The 18913-nt window shown below is 39.6% G+C and overlaps 1 protein-coding gene across 4 annotated transcripts in view; it reads right to left on the reverse strand.

The window, feature by feature from the left end:
• dennd1b (DENN/MADD domain containing 1B) overlaps positions 1–18913 on the reverse strand; it is a 307950-nt gene that overhangs the window by 186965 nt on the left and 102072 nt on the right. For 2 of the 4 annotated variants that reach the window (XM_085982400.1, XM_085982402.1), the window contains exon 4: positions 12624–12668. The exons of the other annotated variants lie outside the window; for them this stretch is intronic. In XM_085982400.1, coding sequence (XP_085838526.1) covers positions 12624–12668 — 45 coding nt within the window. The remainder of the gene's footprint in view (positions 1–12623; positions 12669–18913) is intronic. 4 annotated transcript variants of the gene reach the window in all.

The raw sequence follows: 18913 nt of genomic DNA on the forward strand, positions 1-18913 counted from the left end.
TGGGATCCCCTTCAACAGGACCATATGGATTTTACAAGCAGCACTGCACCATATGGGTAAGCCACGTCTGCTGATACATGCATCACAGACTAGCCACCAGTTTTTAGTCAACACAAGGGCTTCAGACGCAACATGTGCTGACAATGCAAATTGGGGAAAAAATTAAATGGTGACAGTAAAATAAAATACCAAAATTTAAAATAAATGCACCATGGTCATTATGCTAAAAAGTCACAGTGGATTTATTTGAATTTCAAAGAAAATATATATGCCACATGTTTTAACACCAGCATTTCATCTAGAATGCTATACTTGAGTAAATCTAGTTTTTAGTAAATCTAATAAAAACATGGCACAACAATGAAACACTACATAATCAACAGCAGCAGCTATTCATTTACAAGCTCTTAACTAACACCTCAAAAAGTCATTTTATCTCTTTCTATACAACTCGCAGAAATTTGTAATGACACTCAAGTATATTGATGTAATTTTTACCTTCCACAATTGTGGAAAAAAACTGATTTTTTTTTTGGCAAGTAAAACAGCAGGGAATCTTTGAACTGTTTTAAACAGTGAAGGATGCTGCTAACTCCAATTTCTTGACAACTCGCAATTTATAACAAAATGAACTTCATGACAATAGTGTGAGCTCCACTTGCAAAGATGATGTGATGCTCAAATGAAACACAAATCTTATTCTTTGGTCTTTAACAGAGTGGCTCAGTGAACAGTACATGTGACTGTAGCCAAAGCAGTTCATTAGTGTGATTTGGGCTTTTAAAAATCCTCAGCAATTACATCTACTGTACAACTGTCCTCCTTCACAACTTTATTATTTTGCATTCTGCTTTGACTGTCAATCCCCAAATCTAGTGTCTTATAGGTCCGTGTACATTTTTAATAAGATTCATAAATGTGTGGCCCCACTTTAGTTTAGCCTGTGTAATTACACTTGATCGCGGATTGAAAATACACCTCACATTATCTATTACAGTGCATATACATCAAAAATTACATGTGGATTTCATTGTTTAACACAACAAAGCTAAACTGAAGGCATTTATAAAATACAGTTTTCCAAATAAATCAAACATTTACCACCGCTCGAGAGGAAAATGGACAGATGCAAATCAAATCATTTGTTAATTAGTTCCATTCTATATGGATGGAACAGGGAATAAGCATATTGCTCAACAGAAACAAGTGTTCTGTGAACATCACCCCCTGCAAAACAAACTATTTTAGCAATACAGATCAGTTTAAAAACCTGATCACCACGATTTAGAATTCCTCTCTTTTTCTTCAGAATACAACCCAAGCTTTCTACTCGCTTCCCAACTGGCACAAGCATCCCTCAGGGGGAGGCAGCATGTTTTGGTTTTTTTTTTTAAACTCAATGCTCTTTCAAATTCATGCAGCCAGCAGGTCTATAGACTCAAAAACAGTTCAGACAAAAATTGTTAGCACCACTTATGGGACAGAGCAGCTCAGCCGACGACTTCGACTCCCATGACAGCATAGATGAGGTTACTTACATCAATCAATGAGGCGTTGCATCAACTCCAAAGCTAGATCTCATGCTAATTAAAAAGGCACTAACCAGCACCTTGACTGTTAAATACTGTACATGGAAATCCAAGATACCCTTTAAAAATAAGGCTCTGTGGATCTCAACTACCATGCCAGTAGTAAACACCTACAGCTAATGTCCACAGCAAAACTAACAGTTACACTGTACATCAGGACATGCATCACACAATTACATTCATTTCAGATCTTTTATTGACTAGTTCAGCTGGAGACTTACTATTAGCACAGCAGCATTTACCAGCAATTATTTTAAAATGGTACAGTGAGTTCACAAAATCTATTTCATCAGTGAATGGTCAAATTCTTAAACTTAAGTGTAAGGTTTAAATATTTGCCTAGAAATCAATAAGGAAAACATTATCCAAGCTAGTGTTATGTCCAGCTTGTCAAAGGGATAATAAACAGAGGACACAGTCTCCTTTTTAAATAAATTTTTAATCAAAGTCTCCATGGCACTGGAATGATAGCTGCATGACTCAATTCTTTCACTGGCAATATATAAAGGCAGCTTTCCTGGGTTGACAAGTAAGTTTTTTAAAAAACAAAGGCAGCAACAAAAGTGCAAACTAAACACGGCATACACATTAAAACTACTGACAATAACTCCCTATACAGATTGAAAGAGTTTGTACATGGGAAATATTTCCTTTAGGAGAATGAAGATAATCCTTCAAAGTAGGTAATCTAACATTTTTCTTTGTCACAGCAACCTCTGCATACTGGAGGAGTCTATGCATCAGTAAATTTGAAGGAGAGTGTGACTCCTTTCAGATTAGACAACGCACAAAGTTTGAAAAGGTCAGCTAAATCGTAGATCATCTTCGGCCAACAAATCAAAACTATAATATTTTGTTGAAGTACAAGGATCATTCCAAATTGTGGGCTTACAAATACTGAACAAAGTAACCTTATTTGAAGTTACCCTACATCATAAATAAAGATCTAGTTCAATGACTCTTGACCTCAGCCAAATGTTTCTCATCCACAAGATGACAGGAACTTAGAGCTACATTCTGTGTTCGTTGACTATAAATTGACACTAAATCTAACCCACAGACTGTATTCTGTCCTGCCATTTTGATGAATTTAGTTTTGAGATGGCAGAGCCAGCCGTATATGCAAAAATCAGTATTACGAGAACAGCAGTCATTCATGCAATTAATCAAAGTTCACAAAAACCAAGAGTGTTTAAAGGAAAGCATTCCGGCTTATAAAAGTACAGGTATCTCATTTTGATCCTAAGGAGGGGTTGGAAAAAATAAGTTGAATTGAAAACAGAATCCTTTTAATTAAATGGATACGGGGGTGGGGATTCCCAAGGGAACCTTTGAGAAGGAACATGGAAAATGCTAAGACTTGCAATACGTATCACTCCTCATATAACTTGATATCAGATTCAAGCTCAGGCCATTAACTGATGGAAGCACTCGAAATTTAAGTTGGTTCATGTGATAATACATCCAGTTTTCTGGTTAAACACAATAATGAGACACTTTAAAAAAAATTATTATATGCTCTGTAGTGGGTGACTTTCTGGAAGCTATTAACATATCCTCCAGAGAAGCAAATATCCCCAGACAAATGGCATTCCCTTTCAATAATCAGGCTTTCTGCATCCAGATAGACAATATTGCTCTGCATTTTGGACAACTGATCCTTCCTGTGTAGTGAAAAGATTGGATCACTACTGGTCAACATCAGTTGAAGTCAATCCTCTCAATCTTGAGAAACAGATGGGCCACATGAAGTTCCTACAGGGGAGACTATTGCATTATCGCAATACAAACAGGAGCTAATAGTTGTTCACCATCACAAACAGGGTTGCTTTCAGGAATTGCTATGTCTAAAAATAGTCCTTTACAGCACTACCAATTTAATCATTCCTTCATGTAGGCACACTAAACCTTGACTTAAGAAAATCAATGTTCACATCAGTTAAATGTTAGACCAAGAAGGTTCAGTGGAGTGATCAACACCAACACCACCAACAACCAATCCAAAATGCACACTGGCAAAGAGACAGAAAATGCATCCCTCCTGGTTTCTAGATGAAACAGAAACGGTTGTCCCTGTGGTAAGATATTGACTGGCTGTGCATGAAAGCACTTATGAACATCAGGTCATGCTTTGGCTCAAAATCAGATTTCTCATAGTTGACAAGGAAATGGAGAAAATACTAAACTGCTGTCTTTGCAGTCTGGCAAAGCCACTATGAGAAACCAAATCATATAATAAGGATAGAATGGAGATTGTGGGCTTTCCATGACTTATTGTTGATCGGACATTCCACTAGGTTAGAGTGGTCACTTCAGTTCCCAGATCTACAACTGGAGCTCCCCGATTCATCCAAATGGTCAACTCCATGAATTTTGGGAACTCCAGTTGAAAAGTAATACACAAAGCTACTCTGTGGTCTCTTTAGTCTAGGCATATGCTGTAGTATCCCATTATTGGGAGTCAAACTATCAAAGGCGGCCTGCTTCCACTCCATTTCCTGGTTGGACAGGAATCGCATCACCATTGGGAACTGAAGGACTGACCCACATACAGAGCTTGGTATCTTTAAAAGCTGTGCCTAAAGACCTGCAGTTGACTTATGCCTTGCCATATCATATACTGCAAGGGTTTCATCTGTTGCTTGCAATCTTCCCAAGAAAAGCCGAGTATTTGTTGGCAACTGCAGCCCAAGAACCAATTCCAAATGAACTGCACATCCAAACATGAAGCACAAAGAAAACCTAGCAACAATTCAAAATGTCCGAGGCATCATACATCACATCAAAATCCAGGTTACTCATCCCTATTTACTACTGGAGTAAAATGCCCAGAAAAGGGTCTTCTACCAATCAAGGGAAGGAAAGGTCCCTGATTGGAGCTTGAGCTGCCTATTATAATAGACAATATATATAGTTACAGATTATTCAAAGTTAGAATGTGGCTGGCAAAGAGTCTTGGCAACTCTACAAGTTCAGTTATTTGGCCTTCATGTCAGATGCCTTTCTCAGAAGGCTAGGAATAGCACACATCACAGACTTTTCACTAGGATCGGGTGTGGGCCTTGCTGGGGGGATCCTCATGCTAGCTTTGGCTTAAAACCCAGGAAGAGGCAAATTTCATATACATGACAAATGATTGCAGCTTCCAACTAAACCACCAGTGCCGGAGTGGTACCATCTTCCATGCTACCCCAGGACCCAAATACATTTTCAAACATTAAGGGTAACAAAAGAATAAATAAATTAGTCTTGGTCCATGCAGTTTTGGCAGCAATAGCTGACAGCCTGTAAAGCAGCCATCTGATCCTGATGGGTCTGAACAGAGTGATAGCACTTTGAAAAGCTACCCTTTGGGCAGGTAAAAATCCTTCTATAGCGGCACTCCCAACTTGCACATGCACCTTGACTGTATAGCCATATCATGGAGACAGAGCACTTTTTAAAAAAAAATTAAATGAAGACGTCAAGACAAGGCACATTTTGCATCCAAAAGTCAACAAGGACCTCTTCCTTCACCAGGGCAGTGCCAAAGAATTCACAATGACAAGTGTAGACAGTTTTCTCTGTCGTAGCCCAAGACTGTGGGCCACCCACTGCTTTGATCATCAAGAAGTACTCGATTTAATGGGTACTTTGATGCTAATTCTAGGGTGGCTAACAGCACCATATCATCGCTCTTACAACAGATTCTATCTTTGGAGGGTGGCTTCTCACCACTGAAACCGAGCCCAGCAAGTTGTAGCAAAAAAACACCAGGTATATTTGACATTGTGATGCTTGGGAGAACAAGAATCTACGGCAGTGATCACAGCCATCATCAATAGTGAAGGCTCAAGTGTATGTCAAGCATTGACTGGATTTTTTAAAAAGAATTCAACCATCTCCTTCACAAAATCTGAACCTTGAATCACAGAATCCTAATGAAGCGAATACAAGATGATGGAAAATTATTTCAGAAGCAAGTTGATGACTTCCTGTTCAGGAATGACCAGTGGGAGTAGCTGAACCAACAGGAAAAAAAACAGATTAATCTGCCCAGGGAAACTTGTTTATCTACACAGGAAGAGGAGTTGCTGGGCCAGCATCTATCATATGTCAAAAATTCCTCAAAGGAGACCGTGTATCTCGTGTTTCTCCTTGTTGTCAATCTGAACTTACTTCTATGATATGTGGAGGATGCTTTAATGAAGATATTTGAAAAGTAAGCTATAAATTGTCAATTTTTTCATCCCAAAATATTCACAGCCTCTGCATTTACTGCTGCCAATCCAGGTCACAGACTAGATGCTCACTAAAATCATCACAATTAATATCATTGAGCTCTCTCAAAAGACACCCAAAGTCCTATAAATGCATATTGTTCAGTTTGATTTGTGTTTTTGATTTGCTAATGCTTAATATTCATACAAGAAACTGGGACATCATTTCAAGTTCAAAATCTAAACTGGTAGCACCATCATTCTATCAGTGAAGGGCACAGTCAGAAAGTGCTTTTAAAAGACTGATCCGAACGCATAAGATTTTTTTTTTTTTTTTTTTTTTTTTAAAACTTGTCTCATCACATTTCATGTTTCTTCTGCAGCCTTTATCAAAGAGTACTTCAGCAGGCAAGTGTGTTTGCATTTTGGGATAGTGGGTCGTAAATACTATTGATATCTGGGCAGTTTTTTGACCTTCAACATTGGCGCCAGCAATTTGCCATATTAACATGCATCACTTTTTGAAGTTCAACTAAATAAAAGAAAAATACACCAACCAACATTTTGCTGCAGTTTGGTAAGTTACACAAGTTGAAGCAAAACTGAAGATGAATAGAATATCCTAGAAAAAGACCTAAAACAAATTTATAACATCTTTTAGTTCTAAGACGATCTGTCTAGTGTGTTTTGTGGTGTGCTGAGAGACATCATTTTATAACAGGCACAAGTGATAGTCAAAAACAAAATTCGAATGTCAAAAATTGTAGCTAGGATACTTTTATCTCTGGAAACCTCCTCATGTGGTGAAATTCAAGATGGATTTCAGACACCTGAGTCAATCTTCCTGGGATTTATTTCAAGTGATACAAAGATATAGCATTTTGTGTGTATAATGTAAGGCCTATGCTATAAACATTAATCATTCCCCATGCACAAGACCAATTATGATCTCCCAGTGTAATAGATACTTTAATATGTTTACAGAAGTATTTTTAAATGTGTCATTTTGCAAAATATTTGTAACACTGGAGGGAACATTTGGTTAACTGTTCAAATATCTCCTATGAAATGGACATACGCCCCAAAAAGTTTGATGCAAACTGTAAATGCGACATTTGCCATTTATAAAAGTTGCATACATATGTGTTTAAGGGTCACAAATATACAAAATTAAGTTGGAATATAAGTTAGTTTAGGAGATTATCCTATGAAGATTAACAGGCAGAAAAATCAATTAAAAGATTTTAAGGAATTTTCACCAAAAAGATGTATATATTCAGTCTGCATAACAGCACCTTTGGTTCATAACCATGACCACAGCACAATTGTGACTTCTAATAAATGCTACAGTTGATTGTGAAACTTTCATACATGTAAAAATAAAATACAAGCTTAAAACAAGCATGACAACTTTGAGAAATGACAAGTGTACTACACCCTTCACAAAATGGAGTGAGAGTGGAGATGGCAGCTTCATCCGACACTGAACGTGTCAACATTTTAAGTAGAATATACGCTTTAATTTTCCTCAACAACTTGTACTCTACCCGAGTAACACAAATAGATAATTTTTGCTAAACTCTATTTAGTAATGGGTTTACCTCAAGTCCCAACAAGACAAGCAAAGTTCTTTTACTTCACCTAAACAAGCAGCTAATATTCAATACCCATCCACTGAGAGATTTCAAAACAATGAACAACCTGAATTAGCAGTCAAATCTTCAGATATATTAGATAAAGTCCAAGAAATTCCCCATCTATATTCCGAATAGGATTAGATGGATCCATCACTGATATGTGCAGTCACTAATTCTCCATCCTGGAATGGGAGCTTGCAAAGGGATCATTTTGAGCCAAACTTAAAAGAAACAAGCTCACAGGAACTTTTATCAATTTGCTTCTCATGAAATTTAAATCTCAGGCATCGGTCAAGTTGTGCACTCGGAAGGACACATCACATTCAAAGGTGGAAACGAAAAGCTGACACCAACTAGAATTAAAGATGGAATAAGCAAACAAGCTTTGGTGGACCAATACAACAACGCAGTAGATATTGTTTACTTCAATAAAACAGTGTTGGTGACTTTTGGGAGATAACAAGATCTGCTGCTGGTGACAGAAAACAAAAACTGAAAAGGCTCAACCTAGAATGAGGCTTTATAGAAACAGAGTGGGGAGAAGACATGGGCATTAAAAAGTTTTTTTTTAAATATAAGTAATTCTCAAAATGTGGGTGTCACTGGCAAGTGCGGCATTCATTGCCCATTCTAAGTTGTCCCACGAAGTTGATGGTGGGCCACCAACCTGGACTGCTGTTCGGTGTGGGGGGGAAGGTGCTCCCACAATGCTGTTGGGTAGGCAGTTCCAGGATTTTGATCCAGCGACGAAGGTATGGTGATATATGTCCAAATCAGGATGGTGTGCGACTTGGAGGGAAACTTGGGAGGAGATGGTGTTCCTATGCACCTGCTGCCCGTGTCCTTCTAGGTGGTGGAGGTTGTGCGTATGGGAGGTTGCTGCCGAAAAAGTCTTGGCGAGTTGCTGCAGTATATCCTGCAGATCGTACATACTGCAGCCATGGTACGTTGGTGGTGGAGGGGGTGGACATTTAGACTAGTGGCTGAGGTGCTGATCAAGCAGACTGCTTTGTCCTGGATGGTGTGAGCTTTGAGTGTTGGTGCAGCTGCACCCATCCAAGCAAGTGGAGAGTAAAAATGAATAGTGCCTGGCAACAGTACTCTTCTCCTCTGCCTCCACCTCCCTGTCAGTTGTGTGATGAAAGTTCCTATTTGTCTGGAAAGGTTGAATCAACACGTGCAGCTGAATAAGCAAAGGTTTCCCATTATAAAACCCCAAAGTGAATGCTGCAATAAAAAGAATTCCACCAAAAGCACCAATTGAAAAATGTATTTTTCAGTGATGCTCCAAATCAACTCTGCACACAACAGTTTATTATTCTAAAAGTAAATAAATGAGGAAGACGTTCTAAGCAAATGCAGGAGGTGGTTGCAGCAGCATGAACTCTCAACAAGCTGGGGGGGGGGGGGGATTCTTGGTCAAATAACAGGTCACAAATACATGGGTTTACAGTTATGCTCTCAGTACAAATAATCAAATTTCTTCCATTCAGCATTATAATTTTGACAGTTGAGGCATTTTTGGATGCATGGAGTGTTGTCATAACCAATATATCAAAATGCTCTTTTGCTGACTGTCCTGCCATTAACTGAAGCTCTATACCTTCACTCTGAATATCTTCTGCACGGGATCCTGTTACTGCAAGAGGGAAAACAAAAAAACGAGGTTCTCTGTGACCAATAGAGGGGAACAAAAATGATGACAGTTTCCTTCACTTGGAACTTGTGAAGAATCGGGATAGGAGAGAAAATGGAGGAAGCCATAGAGCATATAAAAACGTCACTCTACAAAGGATTGTTAAATCATCAAAGACTATTGCCCTGTTGTCTTTGATGTACATCTCAACCTAGCAGTATTTCACAGAAATAAGAAAAGCTGGTTGGGCATAAAAAAAGAGAATTAATTTGGGATGTTGAATCCTGTGCCAGCTGAAAGCATCCAACCACCAAGATCTACAAGTGCTGAAATGTAGAGCAGAGATAATTGACATTTCAACTACATTAATGCCAGAGACTATGCTGTCAGGTGGCATCGATATTCTGCTTTTGCACCACATGACTGTCAATGTCATCGCTATTAGTTGTGGGAGAAACCAGAGCCATTTAATTCCAAGCAGCACACAAGAACTGTACTCCACAACACTCAAGGATATTTTTTAAATGATAATTTTTCCGACCGATTACTGACACTACTATGCCAAATTGTAACAGTCAATCTATTTTGCGTCAAGTGCCAGCTAGCCATTTAATCCCCAACGTCTGAGTTGGCGTAGATCACAATGGTAAATGTTTCTATGATTTGTGTGAAGAGCAAAGGAGGATTTGCTCCTGGTAAGGTTGGAAAGGCAAAGCAATTAGCGGCTATTGTAAACTGGGAACTGAATTACAACATTGCCATCTCGTTGATGAATACATCTCCTAAAACCCTGCCTTCTAACAATCCCTTCAGGAAGCCCAATTCCATCCAGTCTAAGCCTTCTGTACGTCTCAGGAGATTAGATCTGGGACCTGGCTTGCATACGCGAGATGGAGGATGCTCATTATATGGTGTGCACTTCCCACTGATCATTATTTTATCATTATGCATTAGTTTTGAGACGAAGTTAAAATGTACTGATGATGCAACATTTATATAGCGCCTTTAACAAAGTAAAAATGAGCCTGAGACGCTTTACAGGAGCGTTACCAAACAAAATTTGACTCCGAGCCACATAAGGAGATATTAGGACACGCTTGGTCAAGGAGGTAGGTTTTAAGGAGCATCTTAGGAGGAGGAGAGAGAGGTAGAGAAGCAGAGGTTTAGGGAGGGAATTTCAGAGCTTAGGTCTTGACAGCTGAAGGCACGACCACAAATGGTGGACCGATAAAAATCGGGGATGCGCAAGAGGCCAGAATTAGAGGAACGCAGATATCTCTATGATTAGCATTTTTCTTCAGTTCAGCACAAACCACAGACTAGAGAAAGCACACTACACAGAGGGTCTTTGCATTCAACTGATTACCCTATTTGAGAATGAGCCTATCGTGGATTTTGAATTAATTCAGAGGATCCAGTTCTGGTGCTAGTTTTTATTTTATTTTACTGGGAATCTGCTCAGACCATGCCCTATTTTGCTCGAGTTTGAAGAAGCCTCTTTCAGCCATTACAGAGTCTCCTCAGATCTGAGTCTATTAAATACTGGCAAAGCTAAGTACTTATTAAGTGACTAATAAGACGATTCATGCCATGTCTGGCCCTACTGCCCATATAAATAGTTCCATTGGTTCCTGGTCACCTGATTTGGTGGAATGTCAGTGGAACACCCGCAATTCTGGGATGCAAAAACTTTTAACTGACTACACCACTGGTCAATTACAAAGGAGCAGATTCAGACAACTCGGACTCTTTTTATCCCATGGACCAGGTTGGATGGGAGGGCCTATCTTTTGTGGGAAAGAAATGAGATAAAAATGAAGTTTTAAAACATGTTGCAACGTTTAAAAGGTTATTCACGCAACAAACTGAATTTGATTCCTTTAGCTTTTCAAAGTTTCCAGAAACACATTTTCTACAATGTTTGCAAGTTTTACAGAATTCTCTCAATCAACCTCTTATACCCTACACCTTCTATATTTATCTGCAGGTATCCATCTATATAACTCATGCATATGTGGCACTTGTTAAAGGAGATATACATATGTGGAGTAGTTATATAGATGCCTGCAAAGAAGTGTATAACAATCTCAAGAGAATACCACTGCAAAAAATGTCGCAAATAATTCTGAAGTCACATAATTAATGAAAAGTACACAATACTCTAGATTCACTGTAAACTCTTCTTTACAAATTCATGCGAAAATAAACCTTAGTACAACAATTCACCCACATATATATTTCCGATTTCAATTAGCAAGCATTTTATTATTGAACTAAAAAGCTTTTTTTAAGTAGCAAAAATTAAATGCATAACTACATGTCCTGTTTATAAATGTTTCTGTACAAGAACGAATAAAAACTTACTCTGTATATTCAATTTCAGAGGGACGTCATCTCAAAAAGCAGGACAAATCAAACCCGGCCAGTTACCACACTATAAGCCTACTTCCAATCATCAGCAAAGTGATGGTAGTGATGTTGATTATTCCCTCCAAGTGGTGCTTACTCACCAATAACCTGCTCACTGATGCTCAGTTTGGGTTCCACCAGGACCACTTGCTCCTGACCACATTACAGCCTTGGTCCAAACATGGACAAAAGTGCTGAATCCAGAGGCGAGGAGAAAGTGACTGCTCTTTAGATCAAGGCATCATTTGAGCGAGTGTGGCACCAAGGAGACCTTGCAAAGCCATGAGGATCAGGGGGAAAACACGCCACTGGTTGGAGTCATACCTAGCGAAAATAAGATGGTTGTGGTCGTTAGGAAGCCATTCATCTCAGCCGAATCACCTCTCCTTGACATTCAAGGGCATTACCATTGCCAAGTCCTCCACCATCAACATCCTTGGGGTCATCATTGACCAAAATCTCAACTGGACCTGCTACAGAAATCACAGAATCATAGAACCTTACAGCACAGGAGGCCATGCAGCCTGTGCCGGTTCTTTGAAACAGCTATCCAGTTAGTCCCACTACCCCACTCTTTCCCCAGAGCCATGCAAATTTTTCTTCAAGTATATATCCAAATCCTTTTTGAAAGTTACTATTGAACTTGCTTCCACCACCCTTCCAGATCGTAATAACTCACTGCATAAAAAAAATTCTCATCTCCCCAGATTCCTTTGCCAATTACCTGACATCTGTGCCTACTGGTTATCAATCCACCTGCCAGTAGAAGCAGTTTTGTCTTACTTACTCTATCAAAATCCTTCATAATTTTGAACACCTCTATTAAATCACCCCTTAACCTTCTCTGCTGCAAGGAGAACAATTCCAGCTTCTCTCGTCACAGTGGCTAATACAGCAAGTCAAAGGCTGGGTATTCTGTGGCGAGTAGCTCACCTCCTGACTCGCCAACTCTTTTCCATCACCTACAAGGCACAAGTCAGGAGGACGATGGAATACACCCACCTTGCCTGGATGGGTGCAGCTGCATCATCCAGGGTAAAGCAGTCCTCTTGATTGACACCTCATTGACTAGTCGAAACATCCACCCCGCTCTACCATCAGCGTACCGTGGCTGCAGCGTGCATTATCTACAGGATGCACGGCAGCAACTCACCAAGGCGTCTTCTGTCGCACCTCCCAAAACCACAACCTCCACCACCTAGAAGGACATGAGCAGCAGGTGAATAGAGCATTTGAAAATTTAAAGCTGGTCACTTTTCAATACATTTCAGTTGTACTCATCCCTGTTGGTATTTATGTGGCAAATTTTTTTTTGTTGTGATTACCTTGTGATCTCTGTGGTATTTCTAACAAAAACCATAAATATTTAACTTGGTCTGCTATCAAAGTAGTGGTTCCTTCTTAAGGTTTTTGCCACAGTCTTCTACCTTCCCAGGAGGCATCTTGCCTATCAGAAGGTAATAGCACAGATATACTCAACCAAGCACTTACCCAATCTATGGACAATGGGCTCCATTAAAGACAAATGACTCAGAATTTCCATATTCCTCATTCTACCCACATAGCTGAAGAGAACCAAGCAACACATTTGAGAGGAGCAAGAAAAAAGGTAGGATGGTGTTCTCCAACTCAAAGTCAAATTCAGAAACCTCCTTAGATAAAAGCTTCAGAATGAGAATCAAGACCTGCTGGTCCTATCAATGTACAATTGACCAACTCTTCCAGCTAAAAATAAAACAATTTAAAAAATAAAGACACTCTTCAGGTCAGAGGCCACAAGAGTACAGACACACACGAAAAGCTAATTTGGACACCCATGCATGTATCAGAGCCCATCACAAGTCTCTATCTTTAAAACTTGTTGTTCAAAGTGCTTCCCTTTTTATAAAAGAAAATAACTCTTAACAAATATTCAAAGTTTTTCAAGAAAATATTTTCTTCCCAACATAGAAGCCCTTCAGTCGGGTTGTCTTCCCTGCTGGGCTGCGTCAGTAAGATCAATTGCATAGGAATGTACAGGACCAGAAAAAACCATTATGGTCCATCTGGCCAGTCCCAGCGGGCATTACTGGGAGCATTCCAGAATGACGTAGTTGCCAACAGAGGGATAGTGGCTTCACACGTGCCTGTGGGCTGTTCTAGAGCAGCCCAACTCAGGCAAACCATGCAACAGGCCAGAAATGCAGATTTCTCAGCCTGTAGTGAGGATTCCCGAGGTTGGTTATTACTTGCAATGGAACCTCTCTGGGATGCAAAGAATGCTCCCCATAACTGACAGAACTGGAGCATCTTGGCTATGTCGGAGCCCTAACTGAAACATATCTATAACAGCAAGAAAATTGACAATTATAAAAACGTCTAAGAAATATCCAATAAGGCCATTATTTTGAAGGGAACAAAAAGGCCTTCCCCTACAAATTCCTTTCCCTTAAAGCATCTGCACGTTTGATGTTTGAAACTTCTGCCCACTCCAGTTTACTTTTGATGCATGTCCCTTGAAAATTTAAAGCAACCCACTTGATAGCTTTTGATTCCAGTCATTGTAACAGTGCATACTGTACTATTCAAACACTGCTGCAAACATAGAAAGCCTTAGCCGCTGCAAAAAGGGTGTAACTAAACATTCTTTAATGCTGTGAATTCCTTGTGGGATATTAATAATTCCTAACCTACTCGACAGAAAGTAACAGTTTTATTACCGTGCACCAATGTTAGATATGATTATAGCAATTTTCATCTCAGTGTCTAATAGTGCACACTGTGAAGTAAGGTCCTCTGAGAATCCAACAACAGCTTCTAAGCAATTTACAGGCATGCAATGGTGGCTGGTTAGAAGCTACAGGTGGTACAGCTGGCAAGAGCTCTCATTCACCTCATGCTGATATTTTTTCTTTAAACAACAGAAAAGTCTGAACTGACGCTATTAAACTATAATTTGACACATCTGAAAATGCACCCAAAACACTGAAACGAAGTTAACTCATACCCTCAGTGGGCAATACCTGGTCCAGAATCTCCAGAAAAACAGTTCCGGCTTTGTTAGCACTTCAAACAAAAAGCATGAAAAATATCTGTTTAGGAAAGGGCCGAGATGGTCAAATATTCCATGGTGTGTGGTGACTGCTGAGCTCAAAGAGCAACGTTGTCTATTGGGGGCAGCTGGTTTAAATTGAATATGTGGGGACAGATAGATATTCTGGAGTTTTACTTGATCACCTTTGGAGATTAGGGAGTATTTATGCAAAACCTTCTCGGAGGGGATTAAGTAGTCGGGTGGAGTCTAAAATAGAATACACATGGTCTGTAGAAGTAACAGGCTTCATGAGCTAAATCATCTTGATTTATTCCATGCTTTCTAGGTCCCTACGTAAAGATATTGTGTAGTGCCCTATTTAGCCATAAAGACAGCAAAGTCCCAGGTTTGATTAGACTGTGCTGGGTTAGCCACCTGAACTGGGATCAAATAATTAACACTTGCATCCCTGGGGTGGGCAGAGGGGAATGCTATCGATTCTTCTCCTGATAATTATCAAGTGAACCTTGCTGGATGAGCACATGGGCGCATAAGATACAAGCACAAATTAGTTTAAAAGTGAAGGCCCCCAACAATGAAATTGCACAGCAACTATTTCTATCCAGGATTTCACCTGATGCATGGCTACTTCCCTTAGACTGGAAGGCAGTTAATGTAGTTATAATTTTTTTTTAAATGGAGATAGGACTGATCCGAATAACTGTAGGTCCATTAGTTTGACATCAGTAATAGGGAAGATGCTTGAGGTAATCATAGGGATGGAATATATGACTACTTAGAAAGAGAAGAACCAATCAGAGACACCCAACATGGCTTCATAAATAGGAGGTCCTGTCTCACTAGCTTTATTATATTTTTTGAAGAAGTAACCAAGATAGTGGATGAGAGAAACTCAGTTGACATCATCAACCTCGACTTCTAAAAGGTTTTTGATATGGTACCATACAAAAGAGGCTTCTCTACAAGATCGAAGCCTCTGGTATTAGTGGCAATCTACTGTGCTAGATTGAGAACTGGCTGGAAGCCCGCAGGCAGAAAGTGGTTATAGATGGATTTGGATCTGTTTGGTGGTGTCCTGATGTTAAGGCCGTTGCGGTTTACTATTTTTATTAATCATCTAGATGTAGGTGTTGGGGGAACAATCTACAAATTTGCAGATGATACCAAGATATGTCTGAGAGTCGGGACTGTAAATGATAATCAACTACTACAGGCAGATCTAGATGTGCTGGGGGATTGGGCCTTTGTCTGTTAATTGCTTAACTTAGAAAAGTGCAATATTATGCACCTGGGCAGGGCCAATGCTGAACATACATACACCCTTCCGAGAAAAGTACTAAAGCCAGTGGAAAAACAAAGATCTAGTGCATAGATCTAATAAAGGTTGATGACCAATGCAGTGAAGCTATAGCGAATTCGGGTGCTGGGTGTATTTATCGGACAACTCACTATAAAATGAAGCAATCGTTTTGTTTTTGTACAAGACCTTGATTAGGCATCAGTTAGAATAGTGTGTCCAGTTTTGGTCTCCTCACATGGTGAATGATATTGAGGCTTTGGAAAGGGTGCAGAGGAGGGCCACAAAATTAATACCCAGTTTTGGTTAGAAAGGATCAGGGGTCACAATCTCAAGATATGCAAGGTCAGAACTAGGTTAGACGTTAGGAGGCGGTTCTTTTCCCAGGGAATAGAGGACCAGGCTGCTGGATCATGTGGTGAACGCTAATTCACTAAATTCCTTCAAATGAGAGCTGGGGCAGACATCACCGTATAAAAAAGATAGGTGCTGTACAACATTCATCAGGGCCAGAGTGGGCGAGTTTTGATTGCCTAACGTAGTCAGGGAGGAATCTTCCAGATTTTTTCCCCTAATTGGCCAGGAATTTTTCTGTTGTTTCACCTTTACCGGGAGATTACGTAGGTTTCGGGTGGGATGGGGTGTGTTTATATTGTGATGCACAAGGCATCGCTGTTGTGTTGGGCAGGCTGAATAGTCCAGTGGGTCTGCTCTTGTCCATTTGTCCTTCGGTGAGATGCCAAGGAACAACTGGTGCCCACTGAACTGTAACCAGACTGTCTCCAGGATGTAAAGGGCAAGAGCAGAAAAGAAAAAAAACAAAAGTAGAAATTGCAGTTCCATTTTGAAAACAAGTTCTCTGAAGAAAGAATTACTTGCGGAAAACTTCTAATCATTTATTTTTCATTAGTATAAATGAGAAGGCATTGAAAAGATGTCAAACTATACTGAAATCAGTCCTAAAGACTTGCCTATTAAGGCCAGTTTATCAGTCCCACCAATAATTTTCTGCTATTATAAAATTTTCTTTTTTGCTCTCTCATATACAAATCAGACAAAAAGCAATATTGGAAGTTATTGGTCTACAAAAATTACACCTGAAGGCAGTTCTAACGATGGCTGTTGGACAAGCGTCGCTCACTGGAACTAGATAGCACTTCACAAAGTACATTTAAGTGTCTGCATGAATTGAAAAGCTTGAAGTAGAAAAGCTTGAAGTAGAATCAATCAGCCAAACTGTGTTTGTTAATGTACAAACTATATTATGGACCGAATATAACTCCATCAATGTCATAAAGGACACTTAAACAAAACTCTCGATTTGAATTAAAATTTGTTAAAGACACAAAAAGGTCCAATTGCGGAAATTGTTCAGGCAAATAAAATTATTTACAATAGAATTCTGCGCTTGAGTAAGTTAGATTCGGTTTTAATAATTAAGGTATCAGAAGTGCAAGGGACATCTGAATCAGCACAGCAAAAAAAAAAATCAAACATGTACATACTATAGTAGCTGCAAAAAAGACTAAAGGGAATAGATTCACTTCCATCTGTCTACTCTGTTCGTCCCTTTAAGCCTTTTTTTCTGATGAGCTAAATATATGCTTTTGCTCCCAATGACAGCAGCTGTGAATGACCAAGACTTCACAGTATTATACCAGTCATTTTCACATCATATTCCAGTGTTGCTGCCAGCTCCCAGTCTGTCTTCCTTTGAGTCCCATTCTTCAGCAGCAGCAATTCTTATTCAATCAATTCATATTTCCATAATCCACAATTCTGCTGCTCCTTCACCTCCCTAGGGTGGACTAACCCCTTTGCCCCAAACTATGGCCTACAACTGTCATTAAGCACTGCAACAATAACGAGATAAACAAAAGAGCCAGCGGTACAGAGGGTTGCTGCTGCCATATGCTCACTAACTTAGAATTCTTCAACTACTGCAGTAGCCCAACAAAAACATTAAAAAAAAAACATAATCCTAATCATGAGCAAACTGAATAGGTCTTTTATGCTGTTGAGCCAGAGGCCAAGCCATCTGTACACAAATCCTCAAAAAGTGTAATCTCATCCAAGGAATGCCTTCATTTATTTATTTAGCTGTTTTTCCACCTTCCTCCAGTTAACCCTCCCCCGACAGATAAACCAAGTCACAGGCTTGGATTTATGATACCTCAAATGATGCTCCACGCCTCACCTATAAAGAAAACATTCTTCACACTTGATAAAGAAGCAGCATCAAGTTGTTTTCCCCCTGGTGGCCCACTAAACAATGATGATAGACATGAGCAAGATACAAATCTACAACAGGGCAAATCATACAAATGCATTTTTAGCAAACTTTTATTAAACGCTTAGGAGAAAAGCACTGTTGTTAAAACGTGATTATAATTTGCTCAGGTGGATGTTGAAGTTAAGGGCAAAATACATTATGATTTAAGAAAAGGGTTGTGAAGACTTGATTGACCAGTGCTCAGCAAATTGAACGCACCCTGTTATTTTCATTTTCGATTGGATGACAGTGCTGAGGCACTCATAGGGCTCAGTGAGTAAAAAGCCTGCGAGAGCTCATGAATGAGGTAAAGCCACTCAGTGAGGTACTGAGGGTTTCCAAGGGCAACAGAACTGCACCGCAACACGAGAAGAAAAAATGGAGACAATTTAAAACAAAGGTTTAAAAAAAGCTCGGTGTTTGAGGCCAGAGTGTGAAATACAACTTACTGCTGCAATTATCTTTTAATACTCAAGCACAGAGAAAGAGTATTGATGAGGCTGGCAGAAAATGTGTCCAAGGATGAGACAGATTAGCTCACGGAGGCACAAGACTAAACCTGGCAAAGAGTTCAAAAGCACACAATCTAGACTGCAAAGGGAAGAGGCAGATAGATAGATTCTGTTTAGATTCCAGGAGAGGCGCAAACCTTTTGGATCCCCCACCTTACAATTTAGAAGGGTACAGAATCCTTTTCTGGATTACAAACTGCTACACTTCAGTAACAACTCCAGAGGTTACATGAATGCATCCCAACACTGCCAAGCTAAGTCTCTGAACAAATTAATACCACAACATTTGATATTCTGCTGTTTATAAATGTGGAATCACTTGAGGCAT

Source organism: Somniosus microcephalus, chromosome 3, assembly GCF_052327205.1.
Source record: "Somniosus microcephalus isolate GS21.2 chromosome 3, FLI_Smic_1.0, whole genome shotgun sequence".
Lineage (NCBI taxonomy): Eukaryota > Metazoa > Chordata > Chondrichthyes > Squaliformes > Somniosidae > Somniosus > Somniosus microcephalus.